The sequence below is a fragment of the Pelophylax lessonae genome (genome assembly GCF_965119305.1).
Source record: "Pelophylax lessonae genome assembly, chromosome: 4".
NCBI classification, from domain to species: domain Eukaryota; kingdom Metazoa; phylum Chordata; class Amphibia; order Anura; family Ranidae; genus Pelophylax; species Pelophylax lessonae.
Window position 1 is genome coordinate 630934750 of NC_138771.1, and position 24721 is coordinate 630959470.

Here is a 24721-nt window from a genome sequence, read left to right on the forward strand (position 1 = left end):
AGGTTGCGCCAATTATGGTATGAAGTACCTGGCCAACAAAAATGAAGAGGATTGCCCATCAGCAGCAAATTTTCTTAAGAAAAACTTCTATGTAGGTGATGGTCTTATAAGTCTAGAGTCATCAGAATCTGCAATCAAACTAGTAAAAGAAAGCCAAGAGTTATGCGCAAGAGGAAACCTGCGCCTTCACAAATTCATCTCAAACAACAGAGAGGTACTGGAATCCATCAGTGACTCTGAACGTGCATCAACAATGAAGGATGTAGATCTCAATTATGATCATCTTCCAGTTCAGAATGTACTTGGATTGGGATGGAATGTAGAGAATGATGAGTTCTTCTTTGAAGTATCCTTTGAAGAGAAAGTTGCAACTAGACGTGTACCATTCTTTCCGCAGTTGCTTCTATATATGATCCATTGGGATTCTTGGCCCCAGTGATCCTCAAAGCAAAAGAAATACTACAAGAATTATGCAGACAGAAGTTGGGATGGGATGAACCCATACCTGAAGATTTGAGGCCAAGGTGGGAGGCTTGGATAAGAGACTTGCAGAATTTGAGAGAAGTTCGGACACCCAGATGTTTTGTACCTCGTGATTTCGGAGAGTACAAGAAAATAGAACTTCATCACTTTTCAGATGCCAGTAGTTATGGTTATGGTCAGTGCTCCTACATCAGAGTGATAGGAGAAAGAAAAATACACTGTGCCCTGGTTATGGGAAAGACCACAGTCGCACCTACCAGTATTCAGACAATACCAAGACTTGAACTGACAGCAGCTGTTGTTTCAGCATCAGTAAGCAAGTTTCTGAGAGAAGAATTAGAGGTAAAAATAAATGAAGAATAATTTTGGACAGACTCAAGAGTTGTCCTAGGATACATAAATAACGAAGCTCGAAGATTCCATGTCTTTGTCGCCAACAGAGTTCAGAAAATTTGGGAAATAACAAATCCGGAACATTGACATCACATTGATACAAAGCACAACCCAGCAGATCATGCTTCAAGAGGCCTGAATGTAACAGAATTGAAAAATTCATATTGGTTCACCAGTCCAGAGTTCCTTTGGGAAAAGGAGATCATACCCAATGAAGGTTACACAGAATTGTCTATGGGTGATCCAGAAGTAAAAGTTGTACAAACATTGAGCACTGCTGCCAAGTGTCAAGATGACATACTTGAAAGACTAACTAGATGTTCAAAATGGAATACAGTCATAAACGTAGTAGCTCGAATTCAACGTTTGTTAAAGGGAATCAGAAAGAAGGAATCATTGAATGTAGAGGAAAGAATGAAAGCTGAAGAAACGGTCATAAGACTCATTCAACAGAGATTCTATAGTGAAGAGTTGAAGATACTCAGTCAAGAACCTAAAAGGCTTCCCAACAACCACCCATTGTACAAGCTTAATCTTGTTCTACAGGATGGTATACTGAAGGTGGGAGGGAGACTGGAAAATGCATCGTTACCCAGCAGAGTGAAGCATCCATTCTACCCAAAAATTCTGCCTTCACAAGACTGATTATTGATCACTACCACAACAAATCCTTGCATCAAGGAAGAAGCTTTACCCAGAACAGTTTGAGAGACGGTGGTTACTGGATAGTGAAAGGAAGCAAAGTTATTGCAAAGTATATCAGTAAATGCGTAACTTGTAGAAAGGCACGTAGACCTACCGAAGAACAAAGAATGGCAGATCTACCGACAGATCGTGTAAACCCATCACCACCATTTCTTTATAGTGGAATGGATTGTTTCGGCCCATTCATCACCAAGCAAAACCGCAAGGAGTACAAGAGATATGGACTTATATTTACATGCCTAAGCTCCAGAGCAATTCATTTGGAAATGCTAGAAGATATGTCAACTGATGCATTCATTAATGCCTTGAGATGTTTCATAGCCATTAGAGGTACTGTCAAAGAGCTTAGATCTGACCAAGGATCTAATTTTGTCGGAGCAAGGAATGAATTGAAGAAAGCTCTAAAAGAGATCGACAAAGAAAAAGTAACTGAGTATTTGTCACAGAATCAATGTGACTTTCATATGAATGCTCCACATGCAAGCCACACAGGAGGAGTTTGGGAAAGACAAATCAGAACTGTAAGAAATGTGTTAAGTTCAATGTTGAAAAAGAACTCCGGAAGAATGGATGATGCTTCACTTAGGACCCTATTCTATGAAGTAATGTCTATTGTTAACAGTCGTCCACTTACAGTTGACAACATCAATGATCCAACAAGTTTGGAACCTTTAACTCCCAACCATCTACTTCACCTTGAGTCTGATTACATACAACCACCAACTGGCAAGTTTACCAAAGAGGATTTATAAGCCAAAAAGAGATGGCGAAGAGTTCAATATCTATCAGAACAGTTTTGGAATAGATGAAGGAAAGAGTACTTAGCCAATCTTATGCTAAGAAGTAAATGGCAAACACCCAGAAGAAATGTCCAATGTGACATAGTATTAGTGAAAGAAGAAGATTTACATAGAAGTCAATGGAAATTGGATAAAGTTCTAGAAGTCCAAAAGGATAAAGACAGACTAGTAAGACGAGCGTTGTTACAAATAGGAGACTCAAAACTTGACAAAAAGGGAAAACGTCTCACTACTCCACTCAAGTTGGAACGTCCTATACAGCAGTTAGTTGTTCTACTTGAAAGTGATAAAAGACACTTGGAAGTTGAGAACCTGATAGAAAATTCCCCAAATTCATGTTCAAATCCTACTATAGAGAACATAGAATTATAGGTAATTTTGGTGGGAGTGTAGCAGGCCAGCTATAACCTGTCCTAGGTTGCTAATATGACTTACATGTATATACAGCTAGACCTGCTAATAACCTTAATACAGTGCATATGTTTATATGTGAGAGACAAAAGCAGTTATTTACTGTGACTTTATGTTTGGATGTCATATAACAGTTGTATGTTGTGTTCACAGAAGCAAAGGAAAAATATGCCTGTAAGGTAAGCTTAGACACAGCAGAATTTAAACCAGAAAGCACAGAGTTAAACTTTATTACCCATAAGGAGTTTGTGGCCAATCACAGCCAATCTCACACTCAGCAACAGTCTTGGCTAGGGTTGAGCGGACACCTAGATGTCCGTGTTCGACGGGTTCGGCCGAACTTTAAAAAAAAGTCCGGGTCCGTGTCCCGGACTTTTACCGAACTTTTCCCGGACACCGAACCCCATTGAAGTCAATGGGGACCCGAACTTTAAGGCACTAAAATGGCTCTAAAACACCAATGGAAAGGGCTAGAGTGCTGCAAATGGCAGCAAAACGTAGTTAAGAGCATGGCAAGTGCTCTGCAAACAAATGTGGATAGGGAAATAACTTAAAACAACAAAAAAAAAACAGAAAAATAAAACAATGTTCTTCATCTCTGAAGGACGAGGCCCATATGGAGTAGGAGGGAGGTTGAGGTGGTGGTGGATGTGGCGGTGTCATAGGCGTGCGCACAGGGTGTGCCTGGTGTACCTGGGCACACCCTAATCACCTAGGGCACATAGCATTATCGCTCTGTTTCGGGGCCATGTACATGTAGGCAAACACATGCATGTGTATTTCAACTTTGGGGTGCACACCCTAATGCAATAGGCTGCGCACACCTATGGGCGGTGTAGGTGGAAGCGGCGGTGGAGGAGGACCAGGGCCGGATTAAGAGCATCATGGTCTTGGTGCTGAGGATTTTGAAGGGCCTTAAGGGCCGTGCCTTGGCATGCACCCAGAGGAGGAAGGGTGCAGCCATGCATGCCTAATTCAACATGGGATGCTGTCTCTGAAGCCCATAAATACATCCATGCATCGGCAACTGTCCCTCCTTGTCCGGCCTTCGCGCTGTGTGGGGAGGTTCTGAGGGTGCTGCCTGGGGAAGCGAGCATAGAAGCCAGACTTCTGTGTTTACAAGTGACAGAAGAGCGGTCACAGTGAATATGGCCAACCCGGGGCCTATATAAAAGGTAGGGGCCTGCATGGAGCTGCAGCTCCAATAGCCCCTACGTTAATCTGGCCCTGAGGAGGAGGACGAGGTAGCCAACACTGCTTCTTTTCACAAATTTTAAATGAGGGTACACCCAAAAAGAGTGATAAAGAGCAAAAATGAAACAATGGCTGGGTAAGGTCGGTATCCATTGCTATTCTGCACAAGGTACGGAAAAGTCCCGTGGGATCCATGCCTGGTTCATTTTAATGAACGTGAGCTTGTCCACATTGTCTCTGGACAGGCGGCTGCGCTTGTCTGTTATAACGCCCCCAGCCATGCTAAATACCCGTTCAGATAATACACTGGCTGCAGGGCACGCCAGCACCTCCAAGGCGTAAAGGGCAAGCTCAGGCCATGTGCCCAATTTGGAGACCCAGAAGTTGAAGGGGGCAGACCCCTCATTCACTACATGTAGGCGTGTGCACACATACTGCTCCACCATGTTGGTAAAATGCTGCCTCCTGCTAAGACGTTCCATCTGAGCTGCTGGTGCTGCTGTTTGTTGTGGCGTGCTGACAAAGCTTTTCCACATTTCGGCCATGCTAACCCTGCCTTCTGAGGTGCTGGCGGTGCCCTGGTTGAGTTGGCGACCTCCTCCTCCTCCTCCTCCTCTGCCTTGTGCTTCCACTGTGGCCCCGCTGTCAGATGGGAATGCCAGCAGCATCGCGTCTACCAGCGTGCGCTTGTACTCGCGCATCTTGCGATCGCGCTCCAGTGAGTGAATTAAGGACGGTACGTTGTCCTTGTAACGGGGATCCAGCAGCGTGGCCACCCAGTAATCAGCACAAGTTAGAATGTGGGCAACTCGGCGGTCGTTGTGGAGACACTGCAGCATGTAATCGCTCATGTGTGCCAGGCTGCCCAGAGGCGATGAAAGGCTGTCCTCTGTGGGAGGTGTATCGTCCGTGTCCTCTGTATCCCCCCAGCCACGCACCAGTGATGGCCATGAGCTGGCCTGGGTGCCACCCTGCTGTGAACATGGTTCCATCTCCTCCTCCAGCTCCTCCTCCTCCTCATCCTCCTCATCCTCCAGAACTGTGCCCCTGGCGTTTGTGTGTGCAGGAACCCACCCTCGGAGCCCCTTGCGAATGACTGCCCTGAAAGCCTTGGAAATGTTACCTCTTCATCCTCCTCCTCCTCCTCATCCTGTGTCACATCCTCTTCCATCATCGCCCGAATTGTTTTTTCAAGGAGGCATAGAAGTGGGATAGTTAAGCTGAGAACGGCGTCATTGCCACTGGCCATGTTGGTGGAGTACTCAAAACAGTGCAACAAGGCACACAGGTCTCGCATGGAGGCCCAGTTATTGGTGGTGAAGTGGTGCTGTTCCGCAGAGCGACTCACGCGTGCGTGCTGCAGCTGAAACTCCACTATGGCCTGCTGCTGCTCGCACAGTCTTTCCAGCATGTGCAAGGTGGAGTTCCACCTTGTGGGCACGTCACATATGAGGCGGTGAGCGGGAAGGCCGAAGTTACGCTGCAGCGCTGCCAGGCGAGCAGCAGCAGGGTGAGAACGCCGAAAGTGCGCACAAACCCGCACTTTCTGCAGCAGCTCTGACATATCGGGGTAGTTTTTAAGGAACCTCTGCACCACCAAATTCAGCACATGCGCCAGGCAAGGGATGTGCGTCAAACCGGCTAGGCCCAGAGCTGCTATGAGATTTCTCCCGTTATCGCACACCACCAGGCCGGGCTTGAGGCTCGCTGGCAGCAACCACTCATTTGTCTGCTGTTCCATGCTCCTCCACAACTCCTGCGCGGTGTGTGGTTTGTCCCCCAAACAGGCAAGTTGTAAAACTGCCTGCTGTCGTTTACCCTGGCCGTGCTGAAGTTGGTGGTGAAGGTGTTACGCTGTCCGGATGAGGAGGCGGTAGAGGATGAGGAAGCGGAGTAGGAGGAGTTAGGAACAGGAGGCAAACTGAAGCGCCCTGCAATCCTCGGTGGTGGAAGGACATGCGCCAAATTGCTATCCGCCTCAGGCCCATCCGCCACTGCATTTACCCAGTGTGCCGTTAGGGAGATATAACGCCCCTGACCGTGCTTACTGGTCCACGTATCGGTAGTTAGGTGGACCTTGGCACAGATGGCGTTGCGCAGTGCACACCTGATTTTTTCCCCCACTTGGTTGTGCAGGGAAGGGATGGCTTGCCTGGAAAAGTATTGGCGGCTGGGCACGACGTACTGTGGGACAGCCACCGACATAAGGTTTTTAAAACTGTGCGTCTCCACCAGACGGAATGACAGCATTTCAAAGGCCAATAATTTTGAAATGCTGGCATTCAGGGCCAGGGATCGCGGGTGGGTAGGGGGGTACTTCCTCTTCCTCTCAAGTGTTTGGGAGATGGAAAGCTGAACGCTTCCACGGGACATTGTGGAGATGGTTGTTGGTGACCCAGGTGGTGGGTTTGCTGACAGATCGTCTGTTTGCGGGGTGGCAGGTGCCGGTATCACTACAGATGTGGCTGGAGCGGCCGAGACTGCAGCAGAAGAGGAAGCAGGATGAGCCAGAGACGTTTCTTGGTTTTAAAGGTGTGTACTCCACTGCAGCTCGTGCTTTGCACTTAGATGCCTGATCATGCAGGTTGTGCTCAGGTTGAGAAGGTTTTTGCCTCGCTTCAAGCTCTGATTGCACAGGGTGCAAACCACTCGTGTCCTGTCATCAGCACATTTTCTAAAGAACTTCCACGCTAGAGAACTCCTTTGAGCTGACTTTGGTGCGCTCGTTCCCTTGCTGTGTTGGGCAGTAGCGGGCGTAGTGTCTAGGGCACGGCCGCTCCGCTTCTGCACCCTGCTCCCTCTTCTGCTGTGCTGGTGGCTCTGTGCGACCACCGCCTCTTCCTCCAAACTACTCAGGTCACCTGCATGACGTTCATTCCATGTGGGGTCGAGGACCTCATCGTCCTCCACATCATCTTCCACCCAGTCTTCACCCCTGCCCTCCTTGTCGGTCTCCACAATGCTGAACGCCGCAGCAGTTGGCACCTGCGTTTCGTCATCATCGGAGACGTGCTGCAATGATCCTTGCATGTACTCATCTTGAGAAATAAGTGGTTGGGCATCGCTGCACTCAATCTCTTCCACTTCTGGGGCAGGGCTAGGTGGATGGCCCTGGGAAACCCTGCTGACAGAGTCATCAAAAAGAAGAAGAGACTGCTGTATGGCTTGGGGCTCAGACTGCTTGCCTGATTTGCAAGGGGGTGAGGTGAAAGACGGTTGGACATCGGCTGCAGGTGCCAACTGTGACCTTTCTGCAGTAGACTGGGTGGGAGACAATGTGAAGGAACTGGAGGCACTGTCAGCAGCAAACCAATCTACTATCGCCTCCACTTGTTCTGGCCTCATCACTTCTAGGGGCGTATGATGCCCTACCAAATACTGATGCAGGTTCTGTCGCCTACTCACACTTGAGGAAGGTGTTTCACTTGTGCGTGTAGCTGGCACAGATCGACCACGTCCTCTCCTTGCAACAGGAGCTCTAGCAGCAGCACCACCACGACCCAGGCCACGGCCCCTATTTGACGCTCTCCTCATATTTCTGAAATTTAAGATCTTGCCCTAGAAAGGTCTTTATTGAATAGCGGAACAAAAGAACAACAGTATCGCACGGGTGTATCTCACAGTCAAATATGCAAACTATGCCGCAATTTAATGTTTTTTACACCAAAAGTGTGTGTATTGAATAGCGGAATAGGATAAAAAACTGTGTATCTCACACGTACAAACACAGACTAGGCCCGATTAAATTTTTTCCTACCCTAAAGGGAGGATGAGGAAGAGGAGTAAGGAACAGGCAGCACCCTCAAATCTTCAGAAGTATGAGATGAACCCCAAAAACTTGGAAAGGTGGATCTCACACGTACCGACACAGACTATTCCGCAATTTAATTGAGCCACAAAGGTTTTTATTGAATAGCGGAATAGGAAATATGATCAAAAAAAAGTGTATGTTTTTCACACGTACAGAAGCACACTAGGCCCCAATTACTATTGTTTGTACACCTAAAAGGATGGATGAGGAAGAGGAGGAGGAGGAGTATAGAACAGGCAGCACCCTCAAAGCTTCAGAAGTATGAGATGAACCCCAAAAACTTGGAAAGGTGGATCTCACACGTACCGACACAGACTATTCCGCAATTTAATTGAGCCCCAAAGGTTTTTATTGAATAGCGGAATAGGAAATATGATAAAAAAAAAGTGTATGTTTTTCACACGTACAGAAGCACACTAGGCCCCAATTACTATTGTTTGTACACCTAAAAGGATGGATGAGGAGGAGGAGGAGGAGGAGTATAGAACAGGCAGCACCCTCAAAGCTTCAGAAGTATGAGATGAACCCCAAAAACTTGGAAAGGTGGATCTCACACGTACAGACACAGACTATTCCGCAATTTAATTGAGCCCCAAAGGTTTTTATTGAATAGCGGAATAGGAAATATGATCAAAAAAAAGTGTATGTTTTTCACACGTACAGAAGCACACTAGGCCCCAATTACTATTGTTTGTACACCTAAAAGGATGGATGAGGAAGAGGAGGAGGAGGAGTATAGAACAGGCAGCACCCTCAAAGCTTCAGAAGTATGAGATGAACCCCAAAAACTTGGAAAGGTGGATCTCACACGTACCGGCACAGACTATTCCGCAATTTAATTGAGCCCCAAAGGTTTTTATTGAATAGCGGAATAGGAAATATGATCAAAAAAAAGTGTATGTTTTTCACACGTACAGAAGCACACTAGGCCCCAATTACTATTGTTTGTACACCTAAAAGGATGGATGAGGAGGAGGAGGAGTATAGAACAGGCAGCACCCTCAAAGCTTCAGAAGTATGAGATGAACACCAAAAACTTGGAAAGGTGGATCTCACACGTACCGACACAGACTATTCCGCAATTTAATTGAGCCCCAAAGGTTTTTATTGAATAGCGGAATAGGAAATATGATCAAAAAAAAGTGTATGTTTTTCACACGTACAGAAGCACACTAGGCCCCAATTACTATTGTTTGTACACCTAAAAGGATAGATGAGGAAGAGGAGGAGGAGGAGTATAGAACAGGCAGCACCCTCAAAGCTTCAGAAGTATGAGATGAACCCCAAAAACTTGGAAAGGTGGATCTCACACGTACCGGCACAGACTATTCCGCAATTTAATTGAGCCCCAAAGGTTTTTATTGAATAGCGGAATAGGAAATATGATCAAAAAAAAGTGTATGTTTTTCACACGTACAGAAGCACACTAGGCCCCAATTACTATTGTTTGTACACCTAAAAGGATGGATGAGGAGGAGGAGGAGGAGGAGTATAGAACAGGCAGCACCCTCAAAGCTTCAGAAGTATGAGATGAACACCAAAAACTTGGAAAGGTGGATCTCACACGTACCGACACAGACTATTCCGCAATTTAATTGAGCCCCAAAGGTTTTTATTGAATAGCGGAATAGGAAATATGATCAAAAAAAAGTGTATGTTTTTCACACGTACAGAAGCACACTAGGCCCCAATTACTATTGTTTGTACACCTAAAAGGATAGATGAGGAAGAGGAGGAGGAGGAGTATAGAACAGGCAGCACCCTCAAAGCTTCAGAAGTATGAGATGAACCCCAAAAACTTGGAAAGGTGGATCTCACACGTACCGACACAGACTATTCCGCAATTTAATTGAGCCCCAAAGGTTTTTATTGAATAGCGGAATAGGAAATATGATAAAAAAAAAGTGTATGTTTTTCACACGTACAGAAGCACACTAGGCCCCAATTACTATTGTTTGTACACCTAAAAGGATGGATGAGGAGGAGGAGGAGGAGGAGTATAGAACAGGCAGCACCCTCAAAGCTTCAGAAGTATTAGATTGTGTTCACTGTACCCCACAAAGATTGTGTTCACTGTACCCCACAAAGATTGTGTTCACTGTACCCCACAAAGGTTTTGTTCACTGCACCCCACAAAGATTGTGTTCACTGTACCCCACAAAGGTTTTGTTCACTGCACCCCACAAAGATTGTGTTCACTGTACCCCACAAAGATTGTGTTCACTGCACCCCAAAAGGATTGTCTTCTCTGCACCCCACAAAGATTGTGTTCACTGTACCCCACAAAGGTTTTGTTCACTGTACCCCACAAAGATTGTGTTCACTGCACTCCAAAAGGATTGTCTTCACTGCACCCCACAAAGATTGTGTTCACTGTACCCCACAAAGGTTTTGTTCACTGCACCCCACAAAGATTGTGTTCACTGTACCCCACAAAGGTTGTGTTCACTGCACCCCACAAAGATTGTGTTCACTGCACCCCACAGAGATTGTGTTCACTGTACCCCACAAAGGTTTTGTTCACTGCACCCCACAAAGGTTTTGTTCACTGCACCCCACAAAGATTGTGTTCACTGTACCCCACAAAGATTGTGTTCACTGCACTCCAAAAGGATTGTCTTCACTGCACCCCACAAAGATTGTGTTCACTGTACCCCACAAAGGTTTTGTTCACTGCACCCCACAAAGATTGTGTTCACTGTACCCCACAAAGGTTTTGTTCACTGCACCCCACAAAGATTGTGTTCACTGTACCCCACAAAGATTGTGTTCACTGTACCCCACAAAGGTTTTCTTCACTGCACCCCACAAAGATTGTGTTCACTGTACCCCACAAAGGTTGTGTTCACTGCACCCCACAAAGGTTTTGTTCACTGCACCCCACAAAGATTGTGTTCACTGCACCCCACAAAGATTGTGTTCACTGTACCCCACAAAGGTTTTGTTCACTGCACCCCACAAAGATTGTGTTCACTGTACCCCACAAAGATTGTGTTCACTGTACCCCACAAAGGTTTTGTTCACTGCACCCCACAAAGATTGTGTTCACTGTACCCCACAAAGGTTGTGTTCACTGCACCCCACAAAGGTTTTGTTCACTGCACCCCACAAAGATTGTGTTCACTGCACCCCACAAAGGTTTTGTTCACTGCACCCCACAAAGATTGTGTTCACTGTACCCCACAAAGGTTTTGTTCACTGCACCCCACAAAGATTGTGTTCACTGTACCCCACAAAGATTGTGTTCACTGTACCCCACAAAGGTTTTCTTCACTGCACCCCACAAAGATTGTGTTCACTGTACCCCACAAAGGTTGTGTTCACTGCACCCCACAAAGGTTTTGTTCACTGCACCCCACAAAGATTGTGTTCACTGCACCCCACAAAGATTGTGTTCACTGTACCCCACAAAGGTTTTGTTCACTGCACCCCACAAAGATTGTGTTCACTGTACCCCACAAAGATTGTGTTCACTGTACCCCACAAAGGTTTTGTTCACTGCACCCCACAAAGATTGTGTTCACTGTACCCCACAAAGGTTGTGTTCACTGCACCCCACAAAGGTTTTGTTCACTGCACCCCACAAAGATTGTGTTCACTGCACCCCACAAAGATTGTGTTCACTGTACCCCACAAAGGTTTTGTTCACTGCACCCCACAAAGATTGTGTTCACTGTACCCCACAAAGATTGTGTTCACTGTACCCCACAAAGATTGTGTTCACTGCACTCCAAAAGGATTGTCTTCACTGCACCCCACAAAGATTGTGTTCACTGTACCCCACAAAGGTTTTGTTCACTGCACCCCACAAAGATTGTGTTCACTGTACCCCACAAAGGTTTTGTTCACTGCACCCCACAAAGGTTTTGTTCACTGCACCCCACAAGGATTGTCTTCACTGCACCCCACAAGGATTGTCTTCACTGCACCCCACAAAGATTGTGTTCACTGTACCCCACAAAGATTTTGTTCACTGCACCCCACAAAGATTGTGTTCACTGTACCCCACAAAGATTTTGTTCACTGCACTCCAAAAGGATTGTCTTCACTGCACCCCACAAAGATTGTGTTCACTGTACCCCACAAAGGTTTTGTTCACTGCACCCCACAAAGATTGTGTTCACTGTACCCCACAAAGGTTTTGTTCACTGCACCCCACAAAGATTGTGTTCACTGTACCCCACAAAGATTGTGTTCACTGTACCCCACAAAGGTTTTGTTCACTGCACCCCACAAAGATTGTGTTCACTGTACCCCACAAAGGTTTTGTTCACTGCACCCCACAAAGATTGTGTTCACTGTACCCCACAAAGATTGTGTTCACTGTACCCCACAAAGATTGTGTTCACTGTACTCCCCAAAGATTTTGTTCACTGTACCCCACAAGGATTGTCTTCACTGCACCCCACAAGGATTGTCTTTACTGCACCCCACAAGGATTGTCTTCACTGCACCCCACAAAGATTGTGTTCACTGTACCCCACAAAGATTTTGTTCACTGCACCCCACAAAGATTGTGTTCACTGTACCCCACAAAGATTTTGTTCACTGCACTCCAAAAGGATTGTCTTCACTGCACCCCACAAAGATTGTGTTCACTGTACCCCACAAAGGTTTTGTTCACTGCACCCCACAAAGATTGTGTTCACTGTACCCCACAAAGATTGTGTTCACTGTACCCCACAAAGGTTTTCTTCACTGCACCCCACAAAGATTGTGTTCACTGTACCCCACAAAGGTTGTGTTCACTGCACCCCACAAAGGTTTTGTTCACTGCACCCCACAAAGATTGTGTTCACTGCACCCCACAAAGATTGTGTTCACTGTACCCCACAAAGGTTTTGTTCACTGCACCCCACAAAGATTGTGTTCACTGTACCCCACAAAGATTGTGTTCACTGCACTCCAAAAGGATTGTCTTCACTGCACCCCACAAAGATTGTGTTCACTGTACCCCACAAAGGTTTTGTTCACTGCACCCCACAAAGATTGTGTTCACTGTACCCCACAAAGGTTTTGTTCACTGCACCCCACAAAGATTGTGTTCACTGCACCCCAAAAGAATTGTCTTCACTGCACCCCACAAAGATTGTGTTCACTGTACCCCACAAGGATTGTCTTCACTGCACCCCACAAAGATTGTGTTCACTGTACCCCACAAAGATTGTGTTCACTGTACCCCCCAAAGATTTTGTTCACTGAACCCCACAAGGATTGTCTTCACTGCACCCCACAAGGATTGTCTTCACTGCACCACACAAAGATTGTGTTCACTGTACCCCACAAAGATTGTGTTCACTGTACCCCCCAAAGATTTTGTTCACTGCACCCCACAAGGATTGTCTTCACTGCACCCCACAAGGATTGTCTTCACTGCACCCCAAAAAGATTGTGTTCACTGTACCCCCACAAAGGTTTTGTTCACTGCACCCCACAAAGATTTTGTTCACTGCACTCCAAAAGGATTGTGTTCACTGCACCCCAAAAAGATTGTGTTCACTGCAGCCCAGACACAGAAAAATGGATGTGGATCACTGACACCTGCCTATCTCCTATCCCACACCACACAGCAATATCGATTGTAGTTTGTAGAACACACTTTCCCTAAAATTCAGCAGACTCTGTCCCTAACAGGATTGAGAAGAGATCGTAGATCAGGAGAACTAAGTGCAGACCCCACCCCACACAGCAATATCGATTGTAGTTTGTAGAACACACTGACCCTATAATTCAGCAGACTCTATCCCTAAAATGCCTACAACTCGCCCTGCCTAAACACTCCGACCTGTCCCTCAATTCTATCCGGACACAAATGGTTTTTTCCTGCCTATCTTTCCCTAATCAGCAGCCAGCACGTTGATGTGTGCTCTGTCCCTGATCTAAGCAGCATAATGACGCCGCTGCGGCTGCCTCGAACTTATAAAGACTTGGTCACATGCTTCAGACGGCCAATCACAGCTACTGAGACATTTGCAGGCATGGCTGGGATGGCTTAAGGCACACCAGTTAAACGATTGTTGATTGGCTGTTGAAAGCCCGCCATGAAAAGAGCGCCAAAGCATGCAAAACCCGGAAATAAAACGACCGAACACGGATTTTTTCCCGAATATACAGTAAAGTGTCCGTGTTCGTGTTCGGGTAACAAAAATCCAATTATTCGGTACGAACACGAATAATACAGTCCGTGTTCGCTTAACACTAGTCTTGGCCAATCACAGCCAACTTTACACTCATTTTTTCTCTGAAGCCTCGTGCTCTCAGCCAGCCTTCTCATTCCACTACAGAGAAAGAGAGCTGAACACACACAGATCCACAGAGCAGTTTTATGGAAGCAAGTGGCCAAAAATAGGTAATTAACAGTTTTACATGTTCCTATTGTTTGTAATGTGATTAGAGCTGTATACTGAACTAGTTATGTGTTCACTTGTAGTTCCGCAGAACACGAACAAACAATCCATATGTCCTAGAAAAGTTATATCGAACTCAAATAAGAAAACAAACTTCAATCATTATAGCAAACAGCAATAGAGAGAGAAATATATCCATCATTTGTTATACTGTATTCAGCACATGTTTGTACATGGACTGTCTGCTGCAAAGTGTCAGTGTTATCAATGAAGAAAAGTTGAAGTTAATAAAGAAGATATCTTAAGCGTTTGGTGCGCTCTTTAAACCTACTGCTTTCCATAGAACGGTATTGGAGGAATTTATAGAGTAACAGACAGTCTGGTTAGACTGAAATCAGAGAAATCCAATTCTTCTAATGCCACAGCGCATAAGGCACTTTGTAGTGCTGCGCCTGCCACAGGGGGTGCTTCCTTACTGTGTGGGGGGTGGGCTTGCTGCATGAACACAGAGACATGTGTTCCTAAAAAGGGGGAACACAGGATCCCTGTGTTCATTACTGACAGAACAGCCGTGTGCCGTGTTTACATAGGCAGACCGGCGTTCTGTCTCCACGGGGAGCAATCACGCGCGCCCCTACTAGCTGTCTCACAAAGCGACGTACAACGGGAGAGAGCCGACCCACAGTATAGGTACGGCGGCTGGCTGGCAAGTGGTTAATAAATCAACCCCTTACTGTGTAGTCACATTTCCAGTTATAAAAAAGGAGAACTGTGTGGCAGAACTACCAACCACAATTTGTGATGTCCAGGAAATGAGTTTTCTTCTTCTTTTTCTTCTACAGTCTAAGACAAAATAAACACAACTGCTCCTTCCAACAGTATATGCCTTCCAACATGAAAACCACCCAGGTCCTCCTGTTACTATTCTTCATCCAAGGTGAGTATTAGTGACCTGTGGTTACATACAGCATACCTATGGTTGGGTTGTTTTTGGGTTGAAAGGGATTCATGCTAAATTATTTTACTGTTCTATCTGAAAAATCAAAAAGTTGATGAAGAGGAAGGCAAATGGAAAAAGTTGGCAAATCTTCTGAACCTTCTTTCTTTCACAATTTGTTAAATGTAGGTTCTATTTAAAATGATTGTAACTTTTAACATTTAGTCCACCTTGAAAATTACTCCTTTATTTTATTTAACACTAGAATTAAGTTTAGGTTTTTAGTGACAGGTCAAGTGTGTGTTTTCTTCTTACATAACGAGAAAAAAATTGAAATGCTATGAGTAGCACAAATACTTTTTAATGAAGTAGAGGTTTGTTTAAGCAAATTGTTAGGTTTTTCGTTAATATCCCTTTTTTTGTTAATATTTGTCATGAAAATGTTTCCTTTCCATGTGAGATATACAATGCTTGGCTGTTCCTTCTAGTCTGATTTGGCAATAATGTAATTAGGTTTACATCTACTATATATATATATATATATATATATATATATATATATATATATATATATATATATATATATACATATATGAATATGAATACAAAAATGAGCGACAATTTTGAAAATAAACAATATATATTTTATATATATATATATATATATATATATATATATATATACAGACACACAGTATACACTGTGTGTATGTATATATATATATATATATATATATATATATATATATATATATAGTTTATTTTCAAAATTGTCTCTCATTTTTGGTTTATAGCGCAAACAATAAAAACTGCAGAGTTGATCTCAAATACCACCAAAAGAAAGCTCTACTTGTGGGAAAAAAAAGTATTTTGTTTGGGTACAGCGTCGCAATTGTCAGTTAAAATAACGCAGTGCCGTTTTGCAAAATATGGCCTGATAATTAAGGGAGTAAAACCTTCCGGGGACTGAAGCGGTTTATATATATATATATATATATATATATATATATATATATATATAATGTATTTGTTTTTGTTTTTTTCTTGTTTTGGTAAATATACAGTATATATTTTAAAGAATTCTTACTATACAGCATTTTTTCACAACTACATTTGAATAATATTCTATATCAATCTCTCTCTCTCTCTCTCTCTCTCTCTCTCTATATATATATATCTATATATTGCATTTCTTCATCAATTTAGGCTAATATGTATTCTCCTACATATTTTTGGTAAAGAAATTCCCAAGAAGCGTATATTAATTGGTTTGCTCAAAAGTTATCTCATCTACAACCTATGGCATATTTTTAGGGCATTTTTCTTTATTTATTTATTTACTAGTAATAGGGGGCAATCAGTTATTTTTAGCGGGACTGCGACATTGCGGCAGACAAATTGGACATCTAACTGATGCTTTTGACACTTTTCTGGGGGCCAGTGACATTACTACAGTGATCAGTGCTAAAAATATACACTGTCACTTTGTTAATGATACTGGCAGGGAAGGGGTTAGAATCAGGAGCGATCAAAGGGTTAACTGTGTGCCTAGCTAGTGTTTTCTCACTGTGGGGAAGGTGTTTTGACTGGATGAAGACAGAGATCTATGTTCCTGCTTAGCAGAACACAAGATCTCTATCTTCTCCCCTGTCAGAATGGCGATCTTGTTTACATAGGCAGATCACCATTCTAACTCTCTGGTTAATGATCGCGGGTGGCTGGCAGACATCCAGCTCACCGGACCTGCGATCATGCGCCCCCACTGTTTATTGCATGAAATAATGTACAGGTACGTTGTTTTGCGCAATAGAGCCGACCTTCCGCAGCAAAAGTGCAGTAGGCGGTCGGCAAGTGGTTTAAAGTTAATTTGTATCAATTTACAAAATGCAAAGTGAACATTGGCTGATGCAGTTTGATAGGCAAAGAGCGATCACACCAAATATTGATTTGATTTGGATTTCTTATCTGTTCATTTACTTTTCAATTTGTGAATTGATAAAAAATAAACTATTGGGCGTGTCCAAGCCGCTAAGCGAGATGGTCGCTTGATTCCTTTCCTCCTCGCTCTTTTGGGTGTCTCCAGCGACTAACAACGACAACACCCACCGATAGCAGCTACTGGCAGAGGGCAAAATCCCCAGGATCAGGCAGGCAATGTCCCGGAGGAAACAGATGGCTCAGGGACCACGCCATCTAACCAAATGCTTCATATCGCCGACAAACACAGCCGGCCGACATGGCGCCAGGGAGGACTCCCGCCCACAAACCCTGCCGGAGCCTAAAGCAGTGGAGGTACAAGAGCAATTATCAGACATGGAGGAATCCCCCTCTGAATCCCCAGCCATACCAGGGCAAACAGCTGACAGAGGTAAGCGAGCTGCTATGCCACCTATATTCTACTGTATAGTACCCCAATAAGCCTCCCTCGGCTAAAAAGATTCACAGAGCCACCATCTTGGGATCACTGATAGACAGAGACACTGATAACCATGAGGCACTGGCTGCTTTCCCTGCCTCAGAAAGCACGCTAAAAGTCATGCTGATTTCCTTATGTAGCACTACTCCCTTGGGAGCTGCTGGTTACCATTAGCAACAACATGACAGTTTGACATTTTCCCAAGTGTTTTAGCTCACTCAGGAAACAGCCCAGTAGCTTTGGCTTTTTTTTGTTTTATTTGGAACTTGGATAGGAGAAGGGAATAAGTGGGATACTCCAACTTTATACACTATGCACAATTGGCTGGGATGACTTGAAAGATGCTGAGTAACGCTGAGTAACGCTGAGTAATGCTGAATGGCGCTAGTCACGACTAGGCCGCTGCTTCACTTTGCCCTTGGCTGTGAAGTGAAATTGATTGAGCTCTCTGAGGTAAACTGTATCCTGAGGTAATCTATACCAAACTGCAGAACAACTTCAGGGTCCTTCCTGGCACCCCCTTTGTTCCTAATCTTCAGGGTCATCTACACGGCACCCCCTTCACTGTTAACTTCCTGTGTAAGCTAGCTCCTTGATCCCCTGACCTCTGGAGTGGTCCCCTCTCCTAGACAAACCCCTTGGTACTCACGATACTGTTTTTCCCAAAAGATTCTGCCAACAGTTCCACTGGTCAGCTCTCTGGATCCTCTGCAGTCCAGCTCCACAACTGGTTCAATAGGCCGACCACCTGAACCACCTTCCTCACACATGCAGGAAGAGAGACAGCCGTCCACCTCCTCCTGGGACTTTGCTCCCACCAAAAGACGCCCTGTCACATGTTCCCTCAGAGTTTATAGCCAATTCCAGGATGCATTGTGGGAATGCCCACCCGCTGAGACAGCTACAAACCCTGGTGTGCTATTGGTTAGGTTTCCTCTACTTTCCAACAAGCTCCCTTATTGGATACAGTGGGAATACTCCCTTAGACCCAATAAGTCACACCTGGAAACATGTGACAGGCAGAACTAACAGATCAGACTCTACTGATAAGCAAAAAGAGCCACTTAATGCGTTTTCCTAGGCCCTACCTAGGAGGGTGCTACACTTACAATCTGGGCTACAAAAAGAACTGCGCTCCTCCGTCTCACATCCCACCAACAGGGTAGATCATATAGAGGAACGCACTGAACGTGTAGAGGAACAACTGAGAGAAGTTGCAGCAGCCCACAATGAAATTCTAGATACTCACGATATACATGCAATAGAGATCTGCAAGCTGCAGCTCAAAGTCGCCGATTTAGAAGACTGCACTAGGCGCAACAACATTAAATTCCGGAGCATACCGGAAACAATAAAAAACAAAAAGAGTTGATACCATACCTTCATCAACTGTTCCTCAAATTACTCCCTGACTTCACTCCTCGAGACATCCTGCTTGATAGAGCACACAGGATCATGAAACCAAAACACCTGCCTGACACGGTCCCCTGGGATGTATTGGCTCGCATACATTTTTTTCCACATCAAAGATAGACTTCTCAAAGCCGCTAGAAATGCGTACACGCTCCCAGCACCATACACTAATATCTCACTATTTCAAGATCTGTCAGCTACAACGTCTCATAGGTGCAAGCAGTATTTCTGGGGATTTCCAACCAAACTACTTGTAACCTTTCAAAACCAAATGGTTCCCATCACGTCCCCTAAGGAAGGTATGAAGCGATTACACAACTGGGGACTTATTGTAACCTCTCTGCCTTCTTCTGCTGAATTTAAATTGCCACTGTGCATCTCTGAGCCACAGAATACTGCAAGCCTATAGATTATCACACAAGACCTCCACATGCACTCAGTTTACCTACACTAATGTTGTAAGGATGTAATATCTTCTTGTTCTTTTAGTATTATTGACACCTAAAGAGTGTGGCTTACTGATTGTTCTGACACACCCGATTCGTTTTTGTGCCAAGCAAATTGTTATTGCTACTTCAGGTTAAAAACAATGTGTATCTGTTATCTGATTTTGTTTGTTTCCTGTTTTTCTTATTATTACCAAGACCCATTGGGTGTGAGTATTTGGTCTCTGGACCTAAAAACGAATCCACTGTCGGCAGAAGTCCTTTTCTAGCCACTGCTCAATGCTACCAGTCGTAATCTACTATGGCCCTAATCCTCACAACTATTAACGCTAAAGGGCTTAACAGCCCATTTAAATGATCTAAGCTATGGAAAAAAGCGATCTCCCAAAAGTCAGGCATATTGTGTGTGCAGGAGACGCATTTTGCTAAACACAAAATGCCTAACTGCTACCATAAAAAATGTTTGTATCTGTTCTTCGGTAATGCTGATCAAAAAACAAAAGGAGTGATGATATCTGTAAAAGATTTAACAGCCCTCCAAGTCCACCAGGATGAGGTTGACCCAGCTGGCAGGTACCTCATCCTATCAGCAACCTTCAATGACACCCCTCTGGTTATTGCCAATTTTTATGCCCCCAACACACACCAAAAGCAATTCTACAGGAATGTATTAGGAAAACTACGTAATTTTCCCAAAGACAGCATAATTATATGCAGTGATTTTACCAACACTGCAGATCCCAAACTATACTCTTCTAGTGCAAACAGAAAACGACCCACTGCTCTAGCCTCTAATATTCAATCTGAAGAATTATATGATCCATGGCGGTGTCTGAATGGCTCAAAGAACGATTACACCTTTTTCTCAAATGCACAAAGGTCCTATTCCAGAATTGATATGTTCCTGGCCCACAAATCTACTCTACAACTCATTACTGCAGCTAACATTGGCAATATCACATGGTAAGACCACTGCCCCAGTGAACATGATGCTATCTACTAACCCCACTGCGAAACCCACCACTTTATGGCACTTAAATACTTCCCTCTTGAATCACTGATACTACCAGGAACAGATCAAAGCTGAGATTGCAACTTACCTTCAATCAAACATTGACTCCGTCCTAGATGACTGTGTACTTTGGAATGCTCATAAATGCTTTATGAGAGGCATTTTTATCAAAATTGGTGCCTATGAGAAAAGACTATGAGCCAAAACCACTTCCAGACTCCTTGATGAAATCAAGGCAATTGAACAGAGCAATAAGTCCAACCCCAATGACAGAGATCAAACTGAACTCCGTCATCTTAGAGAGAAACTACGGGTACACCTACAAAAAAAATGTGATTTTCATATCAAAGGGCTCCGCCTCAATGGCTATCCCCTACGGTAGGTAATGAACCAGGGGCTGAATTAGCCAAACAGCTTAAACGCAAAAATGCACTGTCCAGATTAGCCAACATGAAAACAACCTGTGGGCAATTAGTCAGTAACCTCAAAAACATCGCTAACTGTTTTAGCTAATTCTTTACCACACTATATCATTTAAATGCATCTCCAGTGGACCATACTCCCTGTGCTGACAAAATTCAGCAATTCCTAGACTCCATCCACCTTCCCACTATTACACCAAACGAACTGGAAGATCTTTGCCATCCGATCTCAGAAAAAGAGATCCAGAAAGCCATCTCTAGCCTCCCCCTTCATAAAGCACCAGGCCTAGATGGCTATAGCAACACATATTATAAAGTATTCCCAGATCTCATTGCCCCACATTTATGTAAGTCTTTTAACCATTTTGCAACCACTGGAAAAATTCCTAGGGAATCTTTAGGGGCCCTAATGAAAACCATTTCTAAACCAGGCAAATCACCAGACGACCCCGCTAACTACAGATCTATCTCCTTTTTGAATATGGACACAAAGCCTTATGCAAAAATTCTAGCTACTAGATTATCCCAGTACATTTCCAACCTGGTACACCCGGACCAAGTCGGATTCATACCTAACCGACAGGCCTGCAATGGAACCAGGAGATTTCTCAACCTTATACAATTGAGGGAACATCACAAGACACCTTCTCTGCTTCTATCTCTAGATGCAGAGAAGGCATTTGACAAAGTACATTTGGGATATTTGAAACATACAATATTGTATGAAACATTGTAGTTTTTGATTTGCTGTAACTAAAAATGTTCTGAATAAAATCATGTTAAAAAAAAAACTATAGAACAAAGTAGAAAAGTTGGGACTTTATATGAGAGACATGACCATGACAGGGTTGGTAGAATAAAAGTATCACATTTATTGCACTCATAATGGAAGACAAATGGCATAAATTTTGTACAAGATGATACATATGGTGTGTATAAAGCTGGAGTAATAAAGATAATGAGTAATCCCCAGAACAGCCTCAAAGAAACCAACATAGCAATTGACAACCATAGGAGTATTGGAGTAAAGTCATAATATCCATAAATTAGGAGTATTAAAGTAAAGTCATAACATCATAAGCTGACACGTTTCGTGGCATAATCCCGCCACTTCTTCAGAGCAGATGCATGATCCATATCTAAAAATAGACAATATACATATGAGGTATTACAAAGGATGATGGTTAGTGGAGGCTGAAAGGGGGAAAGGGAGGGGAGGAATAGCCCCCACAATCCCAACTTACATGGTAGCCATGGCAATGGCTGACACTGGAGGCGGAAAGGACCCAATTGTCTCCCCCGGGAGCTGAGGACGCTGAGGATCGCGGCAATGGTAGAAGGGGCCACACACCGGAAAATGTGAGATAGAAGAAACTGTAGTACTCTTGATGGTAACATATATCTGTATCAATGATTAGAAATAAATAGTAAAGAAATATATATCGTATGAGGGGTCATGATATAGCTTGCATCATAAGAGTAAGAAATATATGAAGGGGATGTATTGTATATATGACGTGCGAGGGGTCATAACACAGTTTACATAATGCAAGTAAAAAATTATTGGAAGGGGATGGAATGTATATAGAATATAGCTATGGAATCAAAAAAGAAAATGGTAGAAGTAAATATGTTATATATTATATATACCATTACTTGCATAAAAATTTAAAAATTAAAATTGAAAAAATGTGTATAAGTGGGATATAGACTGTGGAATGTATAGGATAAAATGAGAATGTGACTGGAAGAAGAGTGTGAAAAAGGGTATTGTTGAATGTTGGGAAATGGAACACTAAGGTAAGTAGACAAAGTATAGTGATAGAGAGGTGGAGTTGTGAAGAGCCCAAAGAAAGAATATCCAATTACAACAGGATTCCAGAGTGAGATTAATTGGGTGCAAGTGGTGGTGAGGATGGGGTTAGATCCCCCTAATTGAGTAGATGTGCCAAAGGGGTAGTCATACCAAAGAAAATAGTAATCCAGGAATGATGTGTTAAGCAACCAAGTGATAAGGATAAAGGGACAGAAAAAGGTAAGTAGAGTAAGTGCCAAAAGTTAGAGCTGAACGAGATATCTAACTACACTAGATATCCCTTTCCTCACACTAAAAATAGCTAAATGACACTTTGTAACACATTAGAACAGAACAGCATTCCACTCTCTTCCATGTCCCCTACAAGAATGCTAGGAATTTGGCGGGGCGATCTTATATACTGGGGGGCGTATTCACTAATGATTGGTCTAGGGACCCCCTAGTCACTCCAATCACATTCCTAGCATTCTCCTGCCCCCTCAATTGGCTTTTGCTAATGGTTCTGGTCCAATCACGGGCTTTTAAAGCCCATTTCCTGAAGCATTGCATTTTGGTCGGTTCTGGTTGCCGAATTCCGCACTTTTTGGGCAAAAAGTTCTAAATTCGGCCGAACCTCAAACACCCAATGTTCGGGCCGAACCAATGGTGGACCCGAACCGTTCGATCATCCCTAGTAAGGACAACATGGATATGGACTCAAGCACAGAGGGAGAGGAACCATCGACTCCTATGTCTAATGTATGCAAGACTGCTGCCAAGGACAAAAAAGATAAAGTGAAGTCTCAAAGGAAGCAGCTGTTGCTGGGTGATTCAATGATAAGAAGTGTGGTGCTTAAAGAAAATGGTTTTGTGAGATGTCTCCCTGGTGCTACTGCTAGACGAGATAGAAGATTATTAATATTGTTAAGCAAGCAAAGCAGGAAGGTGACGTGGATGTTCTTGTCCATCTAGGGACAAATGATCCGGCTTGCAATGAAGTGTCAGAAGTGAAAAAATCTTTTATCACACTTGGTAATGACGTACAGGATTTTGCATCCACCATTTCATTTTCTGAAGTTCTGCCTGTGCATAATGTTCAGAATGATAGGCAGAGGCGCATAAAGGAGTTCAACATATGGCTTAGTAAATGGTGTCAAGAGCAAGGATTTGGCTTTGTTTCTCATGATAGCTCTACTTGGAATAGAAAGGAACTGTACAAAAAAGATGGTTTGCATCTTTCTCTCAAAGGAACAAATGTACTTAGTGAACAACTCCAAGAATTTGCGAAAGAGTATTTAAACTAGGAAGGGGGGGCAAAAGAGTGGAAATACAAGAGTCCAATTGCCCCCCGAAACAATGCCAGAACAGGTCAGAAGCACAGAGGTTAAGAAATGATAAGCTCAGAGTCCTGTCTACAAATGCTCGCAGTTTAGGTAAAAAAATCAATGAACTTGGGTCAATAATGGCATCTGAGAATGTAGATTTAGTGGCTGTTACGGAGACATGGTTTAATTAAAGAAATGACTGGGACATAACCATACCAGGGTACTCTTTATACAGAAGAGACAGAGAAGGCAAGAAAGGAGGAGGAGTGGCCCTGTATGTGAAAGATAGCATTAAATCTAACATAATACAAGTTGGTGAGGCCAACATAGAGTCAGTTTGGGTTACGTTGCAGTTTGCTAATCATGCAGTAACTCATGTAGGTGTGATATATAGACCACCTGGTCAAGTTAAAGAACTAGATGATCTACTAGTTGAAGAAATAGCTAAAATGACAATGAAAGGAGAAGTTATCATTATGGGAGATTTCAATCTTCCAGATATAAACTGGAAAACCAAAATAGCAAGTTCTACCAGGAGTACAGATATTCTAAATTCCCTACTGGGGTTGTCTCTGCAACAAGTGGTTGAGGAGCCAACCCGGAGGGAGGCCATTTTGGATTTGGTATTCACAAATAGGGATTCGGTATATGATGTCATTGTAGGCGAAACCTTGGGATCTAGTGATCACCCGTCAGTGTGGTTTAATATAAGAACTGTGAAAGAGTCACACCACACAAAAACAAAAGTTTTAGATTTTAGAAAAACAGACTTTTCAAACATGAAATTAGTCATAAATGAGTCCTTATCAGA

General features: G+C 43.7%; 1 protein-coding gene across 1 annotated transcript in view; it reads left to right on the forward strand.

Annotated features, from left to right (window-relative positions):
• LOC309552861 (uncharacterized protein) overlaps positions 1 to 24721 on the forward strand; it is a gene marked incomplete at its 3' end in the record, with an annotated part of 214407 nt that overhangs the window by 122621 nt on the left and 67065 nt on the right. Inside the window, exons 6-7 of the mRNA XM_082253772.1 lie at positions 1214 to 1397; positions 14987 to 15081. Of these exons, the coding sequence (XP_082109898.1) occupies positions 1214 to 1397; positions 14987 to 15081 (279 nt within the window). The remainder of the gene's footprint in view (positions 1 to 1213; positions 1398 to 14986; positions 15082 to 24721) is intronic.